The sequence below is a fragment of the Galeopterus variegatus genome, unplaced genomic scaffold (genome assembly GCF_000696425.1).
Source record: "Galeopterus variegatus unplaced genomic scaffold, G_variegatus-3.0.2 Scaffold9572, whole genome shotgun sequence".
Lineage (NCBI taxonomy): Eukaryota > Metazoa > Chordata > Mammalia > Dermoptera > Cynocephalidae > Galeopterus > Galeopterus variegatus.
The window spans coordinates 1-15,601 of NW_007735683.1; the positions used below are offsets into that span (position 1 = coordinate 1).

Consider the following 15,601-nt stretch of genomic DNA (forward strand, 5'->3'; position numbering starts at 1 on the left):
AAATAAATAAATTCACACACACACACACACACACACACACACACACACAAAATCCGGGGGGGTGGGGGAAAGAAGACTTAACAACTACAACTCCTAAGCAAACAGAAAGGACACTGTTGTGTGGGAGGGGGGAAAGGGAGGAGGGAGGGGGGTTTCGATAATGGGCCACAATAATCAACCTCATTGTACATCGACAAAATAAAATTTAAAAAAAAATAAATTAAAATCTAAATTTAAAAAAATAAAATAAATAAATAAATAAATCACCAGCTCCTACCATGCTAGGCCTGTATCTGCCTTTATTTTACCCCTGGCTTGCCTTTCATTTCTCTTTATTTATTTCCAGTTTGTTTTAAAAGCCAGAGACTGTGGGTTTTTGTCTCTCATGTTCAATTATATATTTTATATTTTGTATCATGTTTTCTTCAGCATTTCTAGAAATCTGAATCAGAACAGGATCCTGGTTAGTTTTCGTCCTGTTGTTAGAAGTTTCGGGCATAGTTTGAAAACATAAAACACAGCTTTGTGGGCTCTCTGCACTTCCAGTGACTGGGCCCTGATTTAACACTGGCCCCTGGGGCTCCCTGTCTTCTCCCCTGTGCTTGGCTCATTACCAGATCAAATTGGAACGTTCCCCAGACTCATCAGCATGTGTCCGTGTGGGTCCCAGGTCTGATCCTTCAATCTGCCTCCAAACTCTTCTCTTCATATCTACTTGTACACGCAAGAAGGTGCTTCACCCTCACAAGCCCTTTTCCTTTCTTTTGTGGGCAAACAGCATCCTATTCATTTGCCCCGGGCCGAGCTTCTCATGCTGATCACAGATACCCCTGCCCGGCCAGCAAATCATGTTGTTTCTTTTGCATGCTTTTCTGAAAAATGGATTACTTGATTCTTTCCACTTTTTAGAGGAGTCTAAATCTCTAAAAATTTCAAGCTTTCTTCTGACTCAACTTAGTTCCTTTTCTCCCAAAATATTATTACCACTTCATGTGGGAAAGTCATATCAGCCTTATTCAACCCATTTATTCTGATGTGGTGTTTTCTTTTAAAATCTGAACTGGAATTTCTACCAATTCAAAACTCATTAGGAATTCTCAGCAAGTAAAAGGGCAAACTTTCTCACTTCAGCTGCTTAGTCCTAGACATCCCATTCCATTATAGACCACGGACTGGCTCCAAGGTCCGGAGTCTTCACCCACCACCACAGGCCTTCTCCTGTGTCAGTCAACTAAATGCACTCTTGGCAGGCAACTCAGTAAAAAAGGTTTTAAGTAATTTTTCCACAATATACACAAAATTGGAATGATTTAAATGAATCTCTTTGTCTTTCAGAGAAGATAGTTTTGCTCTTTAAAAAATGACAGCATGAATAAGTATTTATTATATATGACACTAATGTACATTTTATGCATTTTAAGTAGGTAGCAATTACTTTTCATTAAATAAAGTGATACACAAAGATGGAAACATATGAGACCCTTTATTTTAAAATCTTGACTCAAAGACCTTTCCTTGAGTAATTTTCATTTATTTCTAATATTTTAGAATATTTTATGTACCTGGAATTAAGAGTTTTCTCAAGACTCCCTTAATCAAAATATGGATGATGGACAGCCAGGTAGATGATGAATGAATAATTATAAGGTATATTTCCCTTTCAAAGATAAAAGTGCAATTAAAAAGTTTTGAATTGTATCTTTCTTTTACACACAAATTTCAAATGAACACTAATTTCTAAGTGAAAGGTGTTATTTTTTATCTTTTTTATATATATACAGATATATATGACTTTGAGTTGAATCATTTTAGTTAACAACTATGTTTGAAGGAATTCTCATTTCTTTTACAAAGTATATTAATAGAACAGAAAATGTGCGTCATTCTATTGGGTAACATATATTCTTTTTCCCTAGTTTATATTTGAAATGTAAATTTAAACACTGATTCATATCTGATGCTTAAAAGAAAAGTCAGCAAATTATGTTACACAAGGGCTAAAAATATAGCTTCTGGAGTTATATTTAAGACAGAGCTTTTAGAATAACCTAAATTTAGTATATTATCATTCACTTTGTATATTTGTTTAGGTTTTACACTCTGTTTTACAAACCCTATTCTGTAAATAAATGTGGCTTGTGGTAGTGCACATCTTTCCTAAGACGGAAGACAGGATTTCTGTGTGAGCTACCCATGAACTTGTACTAACTTACTAATGACCTATATCTTACTTGAGCAAAAAAATTCATAATGCATATACATGACATTGGTCATGGGATATTTGTAGTAATTACAGTCCAGTGAGTATGTATTAATTTCACAATTAAACTTAAAAAACAACAACAAAAAAAAACCTTACTAGAACCTCCAAGCAATAATCTTTCCTACCTCTTCCCTAGAAAATAAACAAATTGGCGTAAACACTCATTTTTCCTGTACATTGTATTTTAAAGACTGTCAGATAAATGCTCTATTCTCAACTGCCAGTTCCAAGTAAAAGCTATCTGTGCCCCTTCAACTTCATGCTGTGTAGCTCCATATGCAGCTTGGCCATTTGTATGCAGGTTGCATAGAAGAGAAATTAAAGTGCTCCTGAAAGAAAGGGGGTAATTTTCCACCCTCTTACACATCTGTGCCCCTTCAACTTCATGCTGTGTAGCTCCATATGCAGCTTGGCCATTTGTATGCAGGGGGCATAGAAGAGAAATTAAAGTGCTCCTGAAAGAAAGGGGGTAATTTTCCACCCTCTTACACACAAAAAAAAACCTTTGCTTTTCTTAATCAGAGGAAATCAGGAAAAGAGCGAGCCCAAGCCTTCTTTGTATACACGGATGGGTTTACATTTTTATATCATATTTTAAGGCACTTATTTAATATTAAGTGAAAACACCTAATTTACTTAATATTCAGTTCTGAGCAAAATAAACCTATTGTGTGTCAAATGTTATACCAGAGTGCCAAAATTAGAACTCCTTAGCAACACCTTTCATAAAAGTCAAAACACTTTCAATTTTTCTCATAGTAAATTCAGATTGCTCTGAATTTCAGACTTGGTCATATTTCTGATTTGATGTTCCACAATTGGTGCTTCTGACAAGTAAGGGAAAGGTAGACACTGCACAATTCTGCTTTGAAGTCTCTTTCCTCCTAGAGTTTGCATTTTCCAGCCTCGTGCAAAACTGACAAGCTCTCTAAAATATTCTTTCACTGACATTTCTCATCTCCCAGAAGTGTGACTGTGAAGGTTAATATAAGCACCTTCCCAGCAAAATCGGACGATTGCTGAGGTTGTAGATCTGAGAACAGGGAGTCTAGTGGGGAGAGCAGCAACATAATACTCTCATGAATTTGTCACACATCTTCCCAGATGGTTTCTCTAAGTGCAAAACTTATTCTCTCATAATTCCTGCAGATTATAAAATCTCTCTTAATTTTGAAGTTAGAGATTTTCCAGAGTACTCATATTTTTTAAAAAAATTACACTATATATTCTCTTTATTTCCACATATGGTATATAGAACTGATGGCTTACAATGAGAAATGTTTCCTAAGACAAAATAATTCCTATGCATTTTATAGCCATTAGTTTTGCATTATTTCAAGGCATGTTAGAAAATGAAAAGATAAAAAGGTCTTCGGTGTGTCTAAGGTTTAAATGAACAACCTTGCTCTTAAATCAGTGGTTTGCATATCAAGAATGTGACTACAGGTTAAATGCTGAAGTCTTAAGTGTCTCTTCCTGAGAAATTCTCCATTCAGGGCTTAAGAGTAGAAGACACTTGCTAGTGTTTCTCTGGGGAATCGGCCGGCATTCCTCCACCTCTGCAAACTGGACAACAGGTTCCTTTCACATATTCAGGACTGGAACACGGAGCCGGGGGACAAGCCTCCACCACACATGTGACCTGGCCACTCTGAAAGGCAACATGCAAATATCATTCCCATGATTTTTTACAGTAACATTACTTAAATAATAATAATAATAATAATAATAATAATAATAATATCTGAAAGGCAACATGCAAATATCATTCCCATGATTTTTTACAGTAACATTACTTAAATAATGATAATAATAATAATAATAATAATAATAATAATAATAATAATAATAATTAATAATAATAATAATAATAATAAAAGTTTCTTATAACACATAATCTGATAGGCTGAGTATCTCAGTATAATAAAATTGCTTATGGTGTAAGCTAATGTTTGCATGTGGCTCCTATTCATTCTTTCTTTCTGCACATTTGTGTGAAGAGCAAGATAGAAATGCTGCCCTAGAAAATGTTACCTGCAGCACTGCATAGCACAGTGTGCATCAGGAGGTTCTCGCATTTCAGAGGGCAGAGGGGAGTCAGCTCTGCTCAAAAAGCAAACTCCATAACAAACACTGAGCAGTTTTCTTTTGGTGCTTACTGTTAACACTTTTAAAAACATTTCTATAGAACTGTGTATTCTACCAAGAGGTTTCAGGTAAAGTTTATAGTGAGCCTGACGGTAGAATCACAAGATGAACTTCCGTCCCAGTCTGCTTCAGTTTACCCGTGTGACCTCAGGCAAGTTATGGAAACTTCCTTCGCCTCAGTTCCCTCATCTGTTAGTGGAAATGCAAAAGGCCCACATGGTATGGAGCAAGTGCTCATCAGATCGTAGCTATATTTATATCGATAATCTGAAGCCTTGGAGTCTCGTGCCTGAATCTTGATCTTTAAAATATGCCTAGAATCTCTTCCCAAGGAGAGGATATTTTCTCTCTCTTTTTGAAATTTTCAGGTTTGAGTTTGTGTTTAACTGCGGGGCTAGGAGAAGTGGCCGGGGGGAGGACGGGAACGCTGGCCGCGGCACCTCGCAGACGCAGGCGGCGCAGTCCTTCAGCCAGCGCTCCCCCGCTTTCCTCGGGACGCCCGCGCCGTCCGTGCAGCCCGCCCGCCTCAGGCGCGCCTCCAGCTGGGCGATCTGCAACAGGAGAACACAGGACAGCAGCAACTGAGGCAGGCGGCGGCAAAGCCAGTAAATCACACAGTTTATGAAACACTCTGTTTTGTGAGCACGCACCTAGAAGGCAAAAGAAACTTCAGAACCTACAGAATTTTAACATTTCCTTCCCACACTTAATGAACGTGAGTCATCCAGTGTCTAAACTAGTAAACAGTTCTCTGTGTGTGAAAAAATATTGACTATGGGCCAAGTACCTGAAGCAGTTAATATATAAATGAGGCAGAATTTAAATCAAATGAGTGAAATTACAGATTGGAAAAACCTTCTCAATAAGCATAAATATTAATTTAACTAATCAATATTTTATTTATTTTCTATCATCTAAGTTGTCATACACGGCATTCATTGAACAAATATTTATTGTTTCAAAGATAAAGCAAGTAACCTTGGGTCTCAAAGAGCTTACGATTTGGTAGAAAGGCAGGCCAATAAACCACAGCTATAAACCAATTAAATAACAAGGTTGGTACAAAGCATAGGGGAGCAGAAGAAAAGCCACAGCCCGTTCTGCCTCAGGGAACGAGGAAGGGCTGTGTATGAACCAAACTGTGTCCCCCCAAGACTCACAGGTTGAAGCCCTAACCCCCCACCCTGACTGTTGGGAGTTAGAACCTATATGGAGGTAATTAAGGTTAAATGAGGCCATGAGGATGGGCTTCTAGTTCAATAGCACTAGTGTCCTCATAAAAAGAGGAAGAGACACCAGGAGTGCCTACGCACAGAAGGAAAGCCATGTGAGACGCAGCAAGCAGGCACCATCTGCAAGCCAAGGGGAGAGGCTTCAGAAGAAACCCCTGCCAACCCCTGTCTTAGACTTCCAACCTCATAACTCCTACGCACAGAAGGAAAGCCATGTGAGACGCAGCAAGCAGGCACCATCTGCAAGCCAAGGGAGAGGCTTCAGAAGAAACCCCTGCCAACCCCTGTCTTAGACTTCCAACCTCATAACTGGGAAATAAATGTCTGTCTTTTAAGCCACCCAGTCTGTGGTATTTTAATACAACTGACATGGAAAAAAGCATTTGCACTCTGACCAGGAGGATGACTAAGTATGTCAGGAAAACAAGTAGGAAAAAGGCATTTCAGGCAAATGGGAAAAAGTATGTATTCAAGTATGGAGACTACAAGCAGGTCAGTACTTCAGGAACGTAGACTACAGTGGGGGAGAACAGTATGGGGGGTGCTGGTGGGAATCGAGGCTGGATGAGTGGGCAGCAAAAAAATCTGGGACCGTAAAAGTCATGTAAACTGATGGAGCATAGTATCTAGGTAATGGGAAATAACATCACAATGACCACAATGATCACAGTGGCGAAATGAGGGATAGACTGGTGAGATTTGGGACTGGAAACAGAGGAACTGGGATGGAGACCAATGCAGGCTCCAGTGCATTGGTAAGGAAGTGAGTGTCAGTAAGAGCCAGGCAGCAGGGAGAGGTGCTGGCACACGTGGGTGAGGAGAGGAGACAGAGGCTCCAGGAAACCATGTTCACCGGGTGTATAAACGGTGGTAACGTTCACCAAGCTATCATTCCAGAGAATGCACTGAAAATGAGTAAAAAATGTATGGAGAAATTACAAATGATTAGTTGAAAGAGATTGTTAGAAATGATGAAAATAATATAATTTTTACAAAGGATGTGTACAAGAACAAGGAATAACTTATAAAAGTCATAGCTGCATTGCTATGGGTTGAATCGCGTTGCCCCCAAAATTTGTATAATGAAGTCCTAATACCCTGTACCTCAAAATTTGACTGTACTGGGAGATAAAGACTATACAAAGGCAATTAAAGTAAAATGAGGTCACCAGGGTGGGCCCTAATGCAGAATGACTGGTGCTCCCATAAGAGGAGATCAGGACACAGACACGTGGAGGGAAGACCATGTGAAGATACTCACCTGGGGAGAAGGTACCACCTACAAGCCAAGAAGAGAGGCCTCAGAAGTCCACCCTACCCACCCTGGACCTCAGGCTTCCAGCTTCCATAACTTTAGGAAAATAAAATTCCTGTTGTTTGAACCACCCAGTCTGTGGTATTTGTTATGGTGTCTATAGCAAACTAATATAAGCACCATTAGGACTAGATCCTATATCTTCAAATAACCTAACTATCACAGTGTACTTACGAATCTTTACGGATTTATTTTTAATGAGATTCTTTCAGATTCTTCTAATCTCTGTTGTTTGGTTAGAAATTACATCATAATTTCAAACATTCACCAAGGTTGTATATATATATGACAAAATTTACTGTGCCCGAGAAAATTTTTGAAACAAACAATTGACCAAACTGGAAGACTTGAAGACCATAAAAGTGATGATTTATTTTTACATAGTTATTGAGCACCTGCTGTTTGAGAGATTGTCAGCCAGACCTAGAAGAGATAAAATGTCACTAATCCAGGGTTTCCATTCTTAAGGAGTCTGCAGCCCAGTAAGGGAGAGTGAATTTACACAAAAATGTGATAGAAGCCCAGGTGTTGTATGCCATAGGTGTACACACACAGCGATGTGGAAGTTCAAGGAAAAAGGAGTGACCTTTAGAAGAATGGGGTGGGAAGGGTATCAGCAGGGAAGAATTTACTATTTACGTAGTACTTGAGCTGGGCCTTTGAATGAAGGTTTTATTTGGATATGGGAGTGTTTATGCACAGGGTGGTGTGGAGCAGAGGGATGTGAAAGGACATTTAGCTAAAGGGAAAACGTATGAATGAAGTTAAAAAGAGGGGAGGGTCAACATCAGGTATTTCAGTTTGGACAGCACATAAGACATGTAAAAGGGGTTATTTTGTAAAGAACTATGTTGTAAGAAGCCTTAAATAGCCACGAACTTGGACTCCATTGAGGAAGCAAAAAGTATTGATATGAAAAATAAATTTGCTTCCTAAAATATTTTACCACATTTGGGCTGAAGTAGGACAGCCAGGAGGGCTCTTTGGAGGGTATGTAGCATTAGATCGCCTACACTTGGGCAGTGGCACCCACTCAGTCCTTCATTTATTCATCACCCAGTAAGTATGTTAAGCTCCCAGTATGTGCCAGCTAACACACTAATCAACTAATGAGACTTGATCACTGTCTTTACATAAGCAGTGAGATTGGAAAGGGGGACAGGAAAGCACAGTGGAGGCAGGAGTGACAGGGCTTTGTAACAACAAGACGTGAAACAATAATCTACTGCTTGAGTGGGGTCATGAGTGTGGCATATAAAAATCACAGAAAATCTCTTGAAATGTTAGTGATTATGTCCTAGAAGACTAGGACGAAAAAAACTTTTATTTACAAAAATACTGGAGAGATGGCAAAACATTAGTAGAGTTAAATAAAATCCAAAAAAAATAAAGAGTAAAAGTAGCTCTACAATATGTAAAAGGTATTCAGGTGGTAACTTCTGCCCTCAAGGAAAAAAGTAGAGGAAAGCAAAGTAAATAAACAAATGACAGCAACACATCTATTCTAAATTTTAGGCACTTAAAACAATAAAACCTTTTCAAACTTTGATAAAATGACAAAGAAATTCTTTAAGAAGGGAAATGATTTGAAAATCTTTTATGTACCATAAACACAAGATATGCAGTACATGAGGAAGTTTTTTTCCAGTCCTAATTACAAAGTCTTGAGAATAAAAGTATGTAACTTTCCTCTCCCTACCCTCCCATATGTTCATTGTTAGTACATAGAAATACCACTAATATTTATATGTTTATCTTGGGTTTATCTTGTATCCTGTGATCTTGTTCAACTCACTTATTTGTTTTAGTAGTTTTTTGTAGATCTTGGAGATTTTCTATGTAGGTAGCTATATTATCTAAAAATAGTTTTATTTCTTCCTTTCCAATCTATAGGCCTTTTCATTTTCTTGTCTTATTACACTGGCAACTATGTTCAGCACTAGGCCGAATACAAATGGTGAGAATGGGAATCCTCGCTTTGTTTGCAATCTTAGGAGGGAAGCATTCAACCATTCACTGTTTAGCCTGATAATGGTGAGGTGTTATTTCTCTTTTGCTGCTTTCAAGACGTTTTTCTTTTTATTTTGTTTTCAAAAGTTTGACTATAGTGCATCTTGGCATCTTGGTGTGAATTTCTTTGGAATTACCTTCATCCTTTTTCTTCTTTCCTCCCAAAACTCTGCTTACACAAATGGCTGATGTTTTCCGTTATGGTCCAGCAGGTCTCTGAGGCTCTGCCTCATTTTGTCTGTGTTCTCTCTGTTATCCAGACTACGTAATTTCTAATCTTCTATCTTCCAGTCCACTGATTGTTTCTTCTCTCTTCGCCCCTGTGCTGTTGAGCCTATCCACTGACCTTTTTTATTTCTATTGTTACAGTTTTCAGTTCTAAAATTTCCACTGGTTCTTCTTTATGTCTTCTATTATTTGATAAAACGTTCTGTTTTTCATTTGTTTCCAGTGTGTTTGAAATTGCTCGTTGAAGCATTTTTTATGGATCCTTTAAAATCTTTGTCAGGTCATTTCAACCTCTCTGTCACTTCAGTGATAGAATCAATTGGTTACCTTTTTTCATTCCATTTGAAGTCTTCCTGGTTCTTTGTATGATGAATAACTTCCTATTGACACCTGGCCATTTTGAGTGTTGTAAGACTTTAGGTCTTATTTAAACCTTCTGTTTAGGTGTCTTCCTCTGAAACTGCTCTGGCATGGGAAGAGGGGAACCTCTTTGTTACTGTCATGTGGGAACAGAAGTCCAGGTTCCCTACTTGGCCTCCGTTGACACACATGGGGGTTCTCTTCCTTAACCCTGAGAGGAGTTGGAGTTCTGGCTCCCTGTTGGGCCTCTACGTGTACCTCCCTGGATGGCAAGTGTAGATGCTTTTTTTACCGCTGTCCACATGGTCTTCACAACACCTCAGGAGGGGAATGGCAGAGCATGGCCTCATCACCACTGGGAAGTGAAACAAGTCCTGAGTCTCCTGTGAGCCACCCCAATGGAGAAGGGGAGAGAGGCCTCATGACTGCAAAAGAGGGTGGAAGTCCAAGTTCTCCTCATGACCTTCCTGCTTCTGACTGTAACCATCTGGCAAGGACGGAAAGCCTGGTTTCTTACTTGGCTTTCTCTGACCACAGGCTCATGAGGGAGTTAGGATGTCTCAGTATAGCCTGGAGAGGGTGGAAGTCTGGGGTCCTCAACTGGCCTTTGCTGGTTTTGCTGGAGAATTTTTGTCTGTGGTGTTCAGCTGGGGTAGAGCAGTTACTATCTAAAAGCTATCTACATTGGCCCTTTGTCCAGAGAGACTAAGGATTTGCTGGAAACGTGTGTGTGTGTGTGCGTGTGTGCCTGTTGCTGTTTCCAGGCTGTGACTTCCTCAGCTCTATGTCTATATCATGTGAGGAAAAAATACCAGGAAAGAGCACTGTGTTGTTCTGTAGGCCCCAAGGTCCTGGATTGATCTGCTTTCCTCTCTCCACCATTCTGAGTCATCTCACGCTTGTTTTGTATATGACGCCTGCAGTTTCAGTTGTGGATACTGCAGGAAATAAACAAAAGCATGTCAACTCCACCTTCCCAGAAGCAAAAGGCTCATTGTGCACTGTTCTAATGTAAAATTTTGACTTAATTTATCCAGAAAATTACTGTTTCTTGTTATTATCAACTTCATCTACAAGGTTAGTAACTTAACCAAAAGTTTCATTACCTCAGCCTCACTACATTCTCTGAAAGATGCCTGTCGCATCGAAGCAGACAGTACTGACAGTAATTTTGTCACTGTTGCTGTTTTAGTCTGTTTTGTTTTGCTATAACAGAAATATCTTAGACTGGGTAATTTATAAAGAACAGAGGTTTATTTGGCTTATGATTCTGGGACAGCTGAATCTGGCATGGGCCTCAGGCTGCTTCTACTCATGACGGAAGTGGCAGGCAGCTGGCAGGTACAAGTGGATCACATGGTGAGAGGAAGCAAGAGAGAGAGAGAGGAGGTGCCAGGGTCCTATATACAACCAGCTCTTGTGGGAACTAATAGAACGAGAACTCACTCACTACCCCTCCTCCCCCAGGGAGAGCAATAATCCATTCATGAGGGATCCACCCCCATGATGCAATCAGTTTCCAACACCGCCATGTTAGAGATCAAATTTCCACATGAGTTTTGGAGGGGACAACACATCCAAACTCCATCAGTTGCCCTACATTCTAAGAAGATTCTTATCTGCATGGTTCCTGTTCTGGGTTAAGCAGTATGCCTGCACTCCCTCAAATTCAAATCTTGAAGTCCTAACCCTCAGCACCTCAGAATGTGATGTTACATGGAAGCAGAGTTGTTGCAGATGTAGTTAGTTAATTTAAGATGAAGTAATATTCGGGTAGGGCAGGCCCTTAATCCAATATAACTAGTGTCCTTATAAAAAGAAGAAATTTGGACACAGACATGCACACAGGGAAAATGAAATTAAGATAAAGGAAGAGACCTACAAGCCAAGGAAAACCAAAGATTGCCAGGAAACCACCAAAAGATGGGGAGAGACCTGGAGCAGATTTTTCCTCATAGCCCTCAGAAGGAACCAACCTGCTGACACCTTGATCTCAGACTTCCAGCCTCCAGACCTGTGAGACAATTCATTTCTGTTGTTTAAGCCACCCAGTCTGTAGTACTTTTTTATGGCAGCCCTAGTAAGCTAATACAGTTCCCATCAGAGGCTATCTGGACAGGTTCTTTTACAGTTTCATTCCTTTAAATAAAAAGTCCTGCTGAAGAGTCAAAGTTATAAATCTTGCTTAAGAAAATCTAACTCTTAAAGTCACCATAGAAATCTAATCAGAAGGGTAAATGACCTGAGAACTTATAACTGTTGCAAAACTGATCCAGAGAGAAAGTCTGCCCTTTAAAAGGTAGTATTTTATTTTACGTAAATAAACTAAGAAGTTACTTTGAGTCTGAAATTCACTAATAATAATTTATTGAAAAGTACAAGCACATTAGTATTAAGTGCTTACTGTCATATTTGAATTTTGGTCAGTCCTGTTAAGTGATCATTTGTTCCCAAGGCCCACTCAGTTTTGCCACCAGTTTCCCACCCTGGAAGTAGTTTGTGGTCGATTTGTATTGTTTTGTGTATAAAATTCAATGGCTCTCTCTAGTGGGCTTTTCTCTACAGGCCCCTCTTGGGTGTAGTTTTCCTCTCTCCTGGTGCCGCAGGCTTTGCTCTATAACTCGCCCTGGACAATGGCACCTGAGCAGAACTAACACAGGTCATAGCTAAGAGAAGTTTGAATGCCAATCCCAGCATTGCTCATTTCCTTCTGCAGAGGAAAAAATATACTCTAGATAGGAGTGCTGACTTTAAAAACAGTGCAGCAGAGACACAGCTGAGCCCCAAAGAGCATAAACCTTCACGTCCCAGTACCCAATCAATTGCCAGGTCTCAGTGAACTACATGATCTTCCCTAAGTATGGGCTCTGGCTTGTCTCTTGTCAACTGGTCTTCATCAGAACCCTTTCTGCAGACCTTAGAAAATCATTCCCCAATCTCTTCCCCTCCGTGTTCTGGGGAGACTTTACCAATGAGAGGCACTCATGGGAGATTTGGAAGGAGAAGCCATATTACCCTCCAGCACAGGTGTCAGCAGATGCATGGACAGGGCTGAGTTTCAGGCTCCTGCAAAGACTACTGAGATGTGCCGTGGCTTCCTGGGGAGCTCCTGTCAGTCCAGTAGCTTCCAGCAGCTGTTTCTTTGACCTCTGTTCCCCTTGCTATTTCAACAGTTGTGAAAATCCCTGAGTTCTTGTGTTAAAACCCATCCTATTTGGAATACCTGGAGTAAGAGTATGCTAATAGCTTGGTAATATATGTGAAGACATCATTAAGAGATTGATTATAATTACAGAGTAAGTTCTTATATCTCATCCCATTGTTCATTATACATCCTCCTTCTCCCACACATACACCCTCTCCATAGTCAGGTAAATTAGGTACACTCTCAAATTGAAATAATGAAATGTTCTGAGTGTAATTATGGCTCTGGTTTTCTCCACAACGATCAGAATCAAATGAAAAGGGCAAATAAAATCTACTGAACTCCACTACTTACAAAAGAGCTACAGCACACCATGGAAATTTGCAGATCACTTTTGTTAGTGTGATGATATCATGATTAAGGGACTATGATCAAGGAATATCATTCCTAGACATTCTAAAGTCACTTAATAAAGGTAAACCCCTCAACAACATGAAATTTCAAGACTGACACTATTTTGCAGCCCCATAAACAAAATGCCATTCAGGGTTAGAAAGTAAAGCTTAGAAATCCTTGACTGAAGCCCAAACATCTATAAGGGATGGGTCTCAAGATCAATAATCTCCAAAGTGATGATGACCACTCTGGAATACAGTTTCTTTTTTTTTTTTTTTTTTCCTTTTTTTGTCTTTTTTCGTGTCCAGCAACGGATCGCAACCCTCAGTGTCACGCCCGTACCGGACCAGGACCAGCAACGGGATCGCAACCCTCGGTGTTGCTCCCACACCTCGCTCAGCCAGTGAGCGGAAACCGGTCTGTATGTGGGATCCGAACCCTCGGCAGGAGCGCCACCACGCTCCCAAGCGGCGCACTGTAGCAGTGCGCCACCGGGCCGGCCCTGGAATACAGTTTCTCTCAAACATTCTATTACCCTGTTTAATCTACTTCTTCGCTGTATTGAATTTAATCACTAGAAATACACATTATCTCTATGCACATTTTTCATAAAACCAAGGGTCTTTTAAAAATGCAAACCCTTCACAAGACCTATTGCATCCACATTCAGTAATTAAAAAAAAGAAAAGAAAACCCCACAAAGTTGCATACCCTGCACAATCAGAAGTGTCCTCTCTAGCTAGCAGGCTTACTTTCACAGTCTATCATTCAACACAGGTTGTTAAAACTCATGTCTTGGGCCGAACCTGTGGCTCACTCGGGAGAGTACGGCACTGGGGGCGCCGAGGCCACAGGTTTGGATCCTATGTAGGGGTGACCGGTGCACTCACTGGCTGAGCGTGGTGCGGGCGACACCAAGCCAAGGGTTACAATCTCCTTACTGGTTGCAAAAAAAAAAAACCAGCAAAAAACTCATGTCTTAGTACAGAAATGACAAATTAGCAGCGAACACTAATTTCACAAATCATAAGGGCTTGTCATGTCCAAAAAGATCCTTTGTTCTCAGAAAGTTTGTCTTCATGGCCCCCATCCACCTCTGAGTGCTCAAGCTCTGGTATAGGAGCACCTCAGAGCCACCCAGGAAATCTGCTCAGCTTACCTCTGTTTCCATTTGTGGATCTTTATTTTTCTCATTCCCCTTTAGATGATCTGGATTGATTTCTGGCTTCAGCCAATATTCCTTATCATCGCTGGTGTTGTGTCATATTTATTCATTTAAAGCATATTTGTCATTTACCCTCTGGTTTCTCTTCAGATCGTACAAATCTTTCACCTTTTTAAAGCATATCTGCTGGGCATTACCTACCTATCGTTCGGTGTGTGTAAGGCATGGGCACTTCTGCAGCCTCTTCCCACCTGTGTGGCCTGGCCAAGGCTCAGGGAAGCCTCTGGCCTCTACAAAAGATGATAGGACCTTCCAACTCCCCATTCTAGCCTTGCCCACCCATCATGCACCTAGATTCCTGAAACATCTAGAGCTAACTTTTCGTGTTCCAACACAAAGAAACTACTTTCAAATATGAAGTATGCATCAGGCACAGAGGCTCCCACAGTGAAAGAGTCCCCAGCTAATGGAATGGAAGAGACAGAACAAGTACACAGGCAAAAACACTCTGTCTTGGTGCACTTAGAGATATGTGCCAATTCAGAATGTTACTGGACACCTAGAAGTGGCACCTAGTGCAGCCTTGGGTGTTGGATGCTTTTAATCACCACAGCACATATCAAAGATAAAATTATTGCCACTAATATGTAAGCCAAATTGGACTGAAATATCGCTGATGGATTCTGCCTGTGTCTGCAAATTCATAAAGTAAATCTATGAAGAGTTTGCTGTGATGGAAGGGTGCGTGCTTACATTGCTGGGGCCCGCCTTCTCCAGCCCAGTGCGAGGACTCTCCCTGCCACACACATTTACTCACTGAGAATGAAATAGGGTCTCCACACTCAGTGGCTTCCCACAGTCCTAGGTCACCACACCTTTTTTAGGATATTTGAAGTGTAATCTTCTTAGAAATAATGCCTCACATCTTATGTATTTATGTTCAGATTCAGATTGGACCAGTGACTTTGATGAGGGGTGTTGTGGCCTAGGGGCAGGGCGGGGAGCACGCTGGGTGGCTGGGGCTCAGTGCTGCAGGGCAGTGGGATCGCACACCCCGGTGTAGGACTAGAGGTGCTCCCATCCAAAGGGGGCAGTGTTATATTTAAGGGGGTCACAGATCACAAAAGGCTTCTTCTGTTTTAATCCTCATGATAACCCTGAATGTCAGATGAGGACGCTTGCTCTGTAGGATTGAACAAATTGCAGGGTCACACCACTAGTGAGGGAAGAACTTCCTGAGCACAGACCCTGGGCTTGTCCTGTGACAGTGCTTTCTGCTTTCAAAGCCTTTGATGGCATGAAGAAAAGCATATGCTTCATAGCGACATGAATGTCTAAG

General features: G+C 40.6%; 1 protein-coding gene across 1 annotated transcript in view; it reads right to left on the reverse strand.

The window, feature by feature from the left end:
• Nucleotides 1-3,477: 3,477 nt before the first annotated feature.
• Nucleotides 3,478-15,601, reverse strand: part of LOC103609394 (peroxidasin-like protein) — a 40,455-nt gene continuing 28,331 nt past the window's right edge. Inside the window, exons 6-7 of the mRNA XM_008593722.1 lie at nucleotides 4,852-4,962; nucleotides 3,478-3,914 (exon numbers count right to left, since the gene is read on the reverse strand). Of these exons, the coding sequence (XP_008591944.1) occupies nucleotides 3,783-3,914; nucleotides 4,852-4,962 (243 nt within the window). The 3' untranslated portion in view covers nucleotides 3,478-3,782. The remainder of the gene's footprint in view (nucleotides 3,915-4,851; nucleotides 4,963-15,601) is intronic.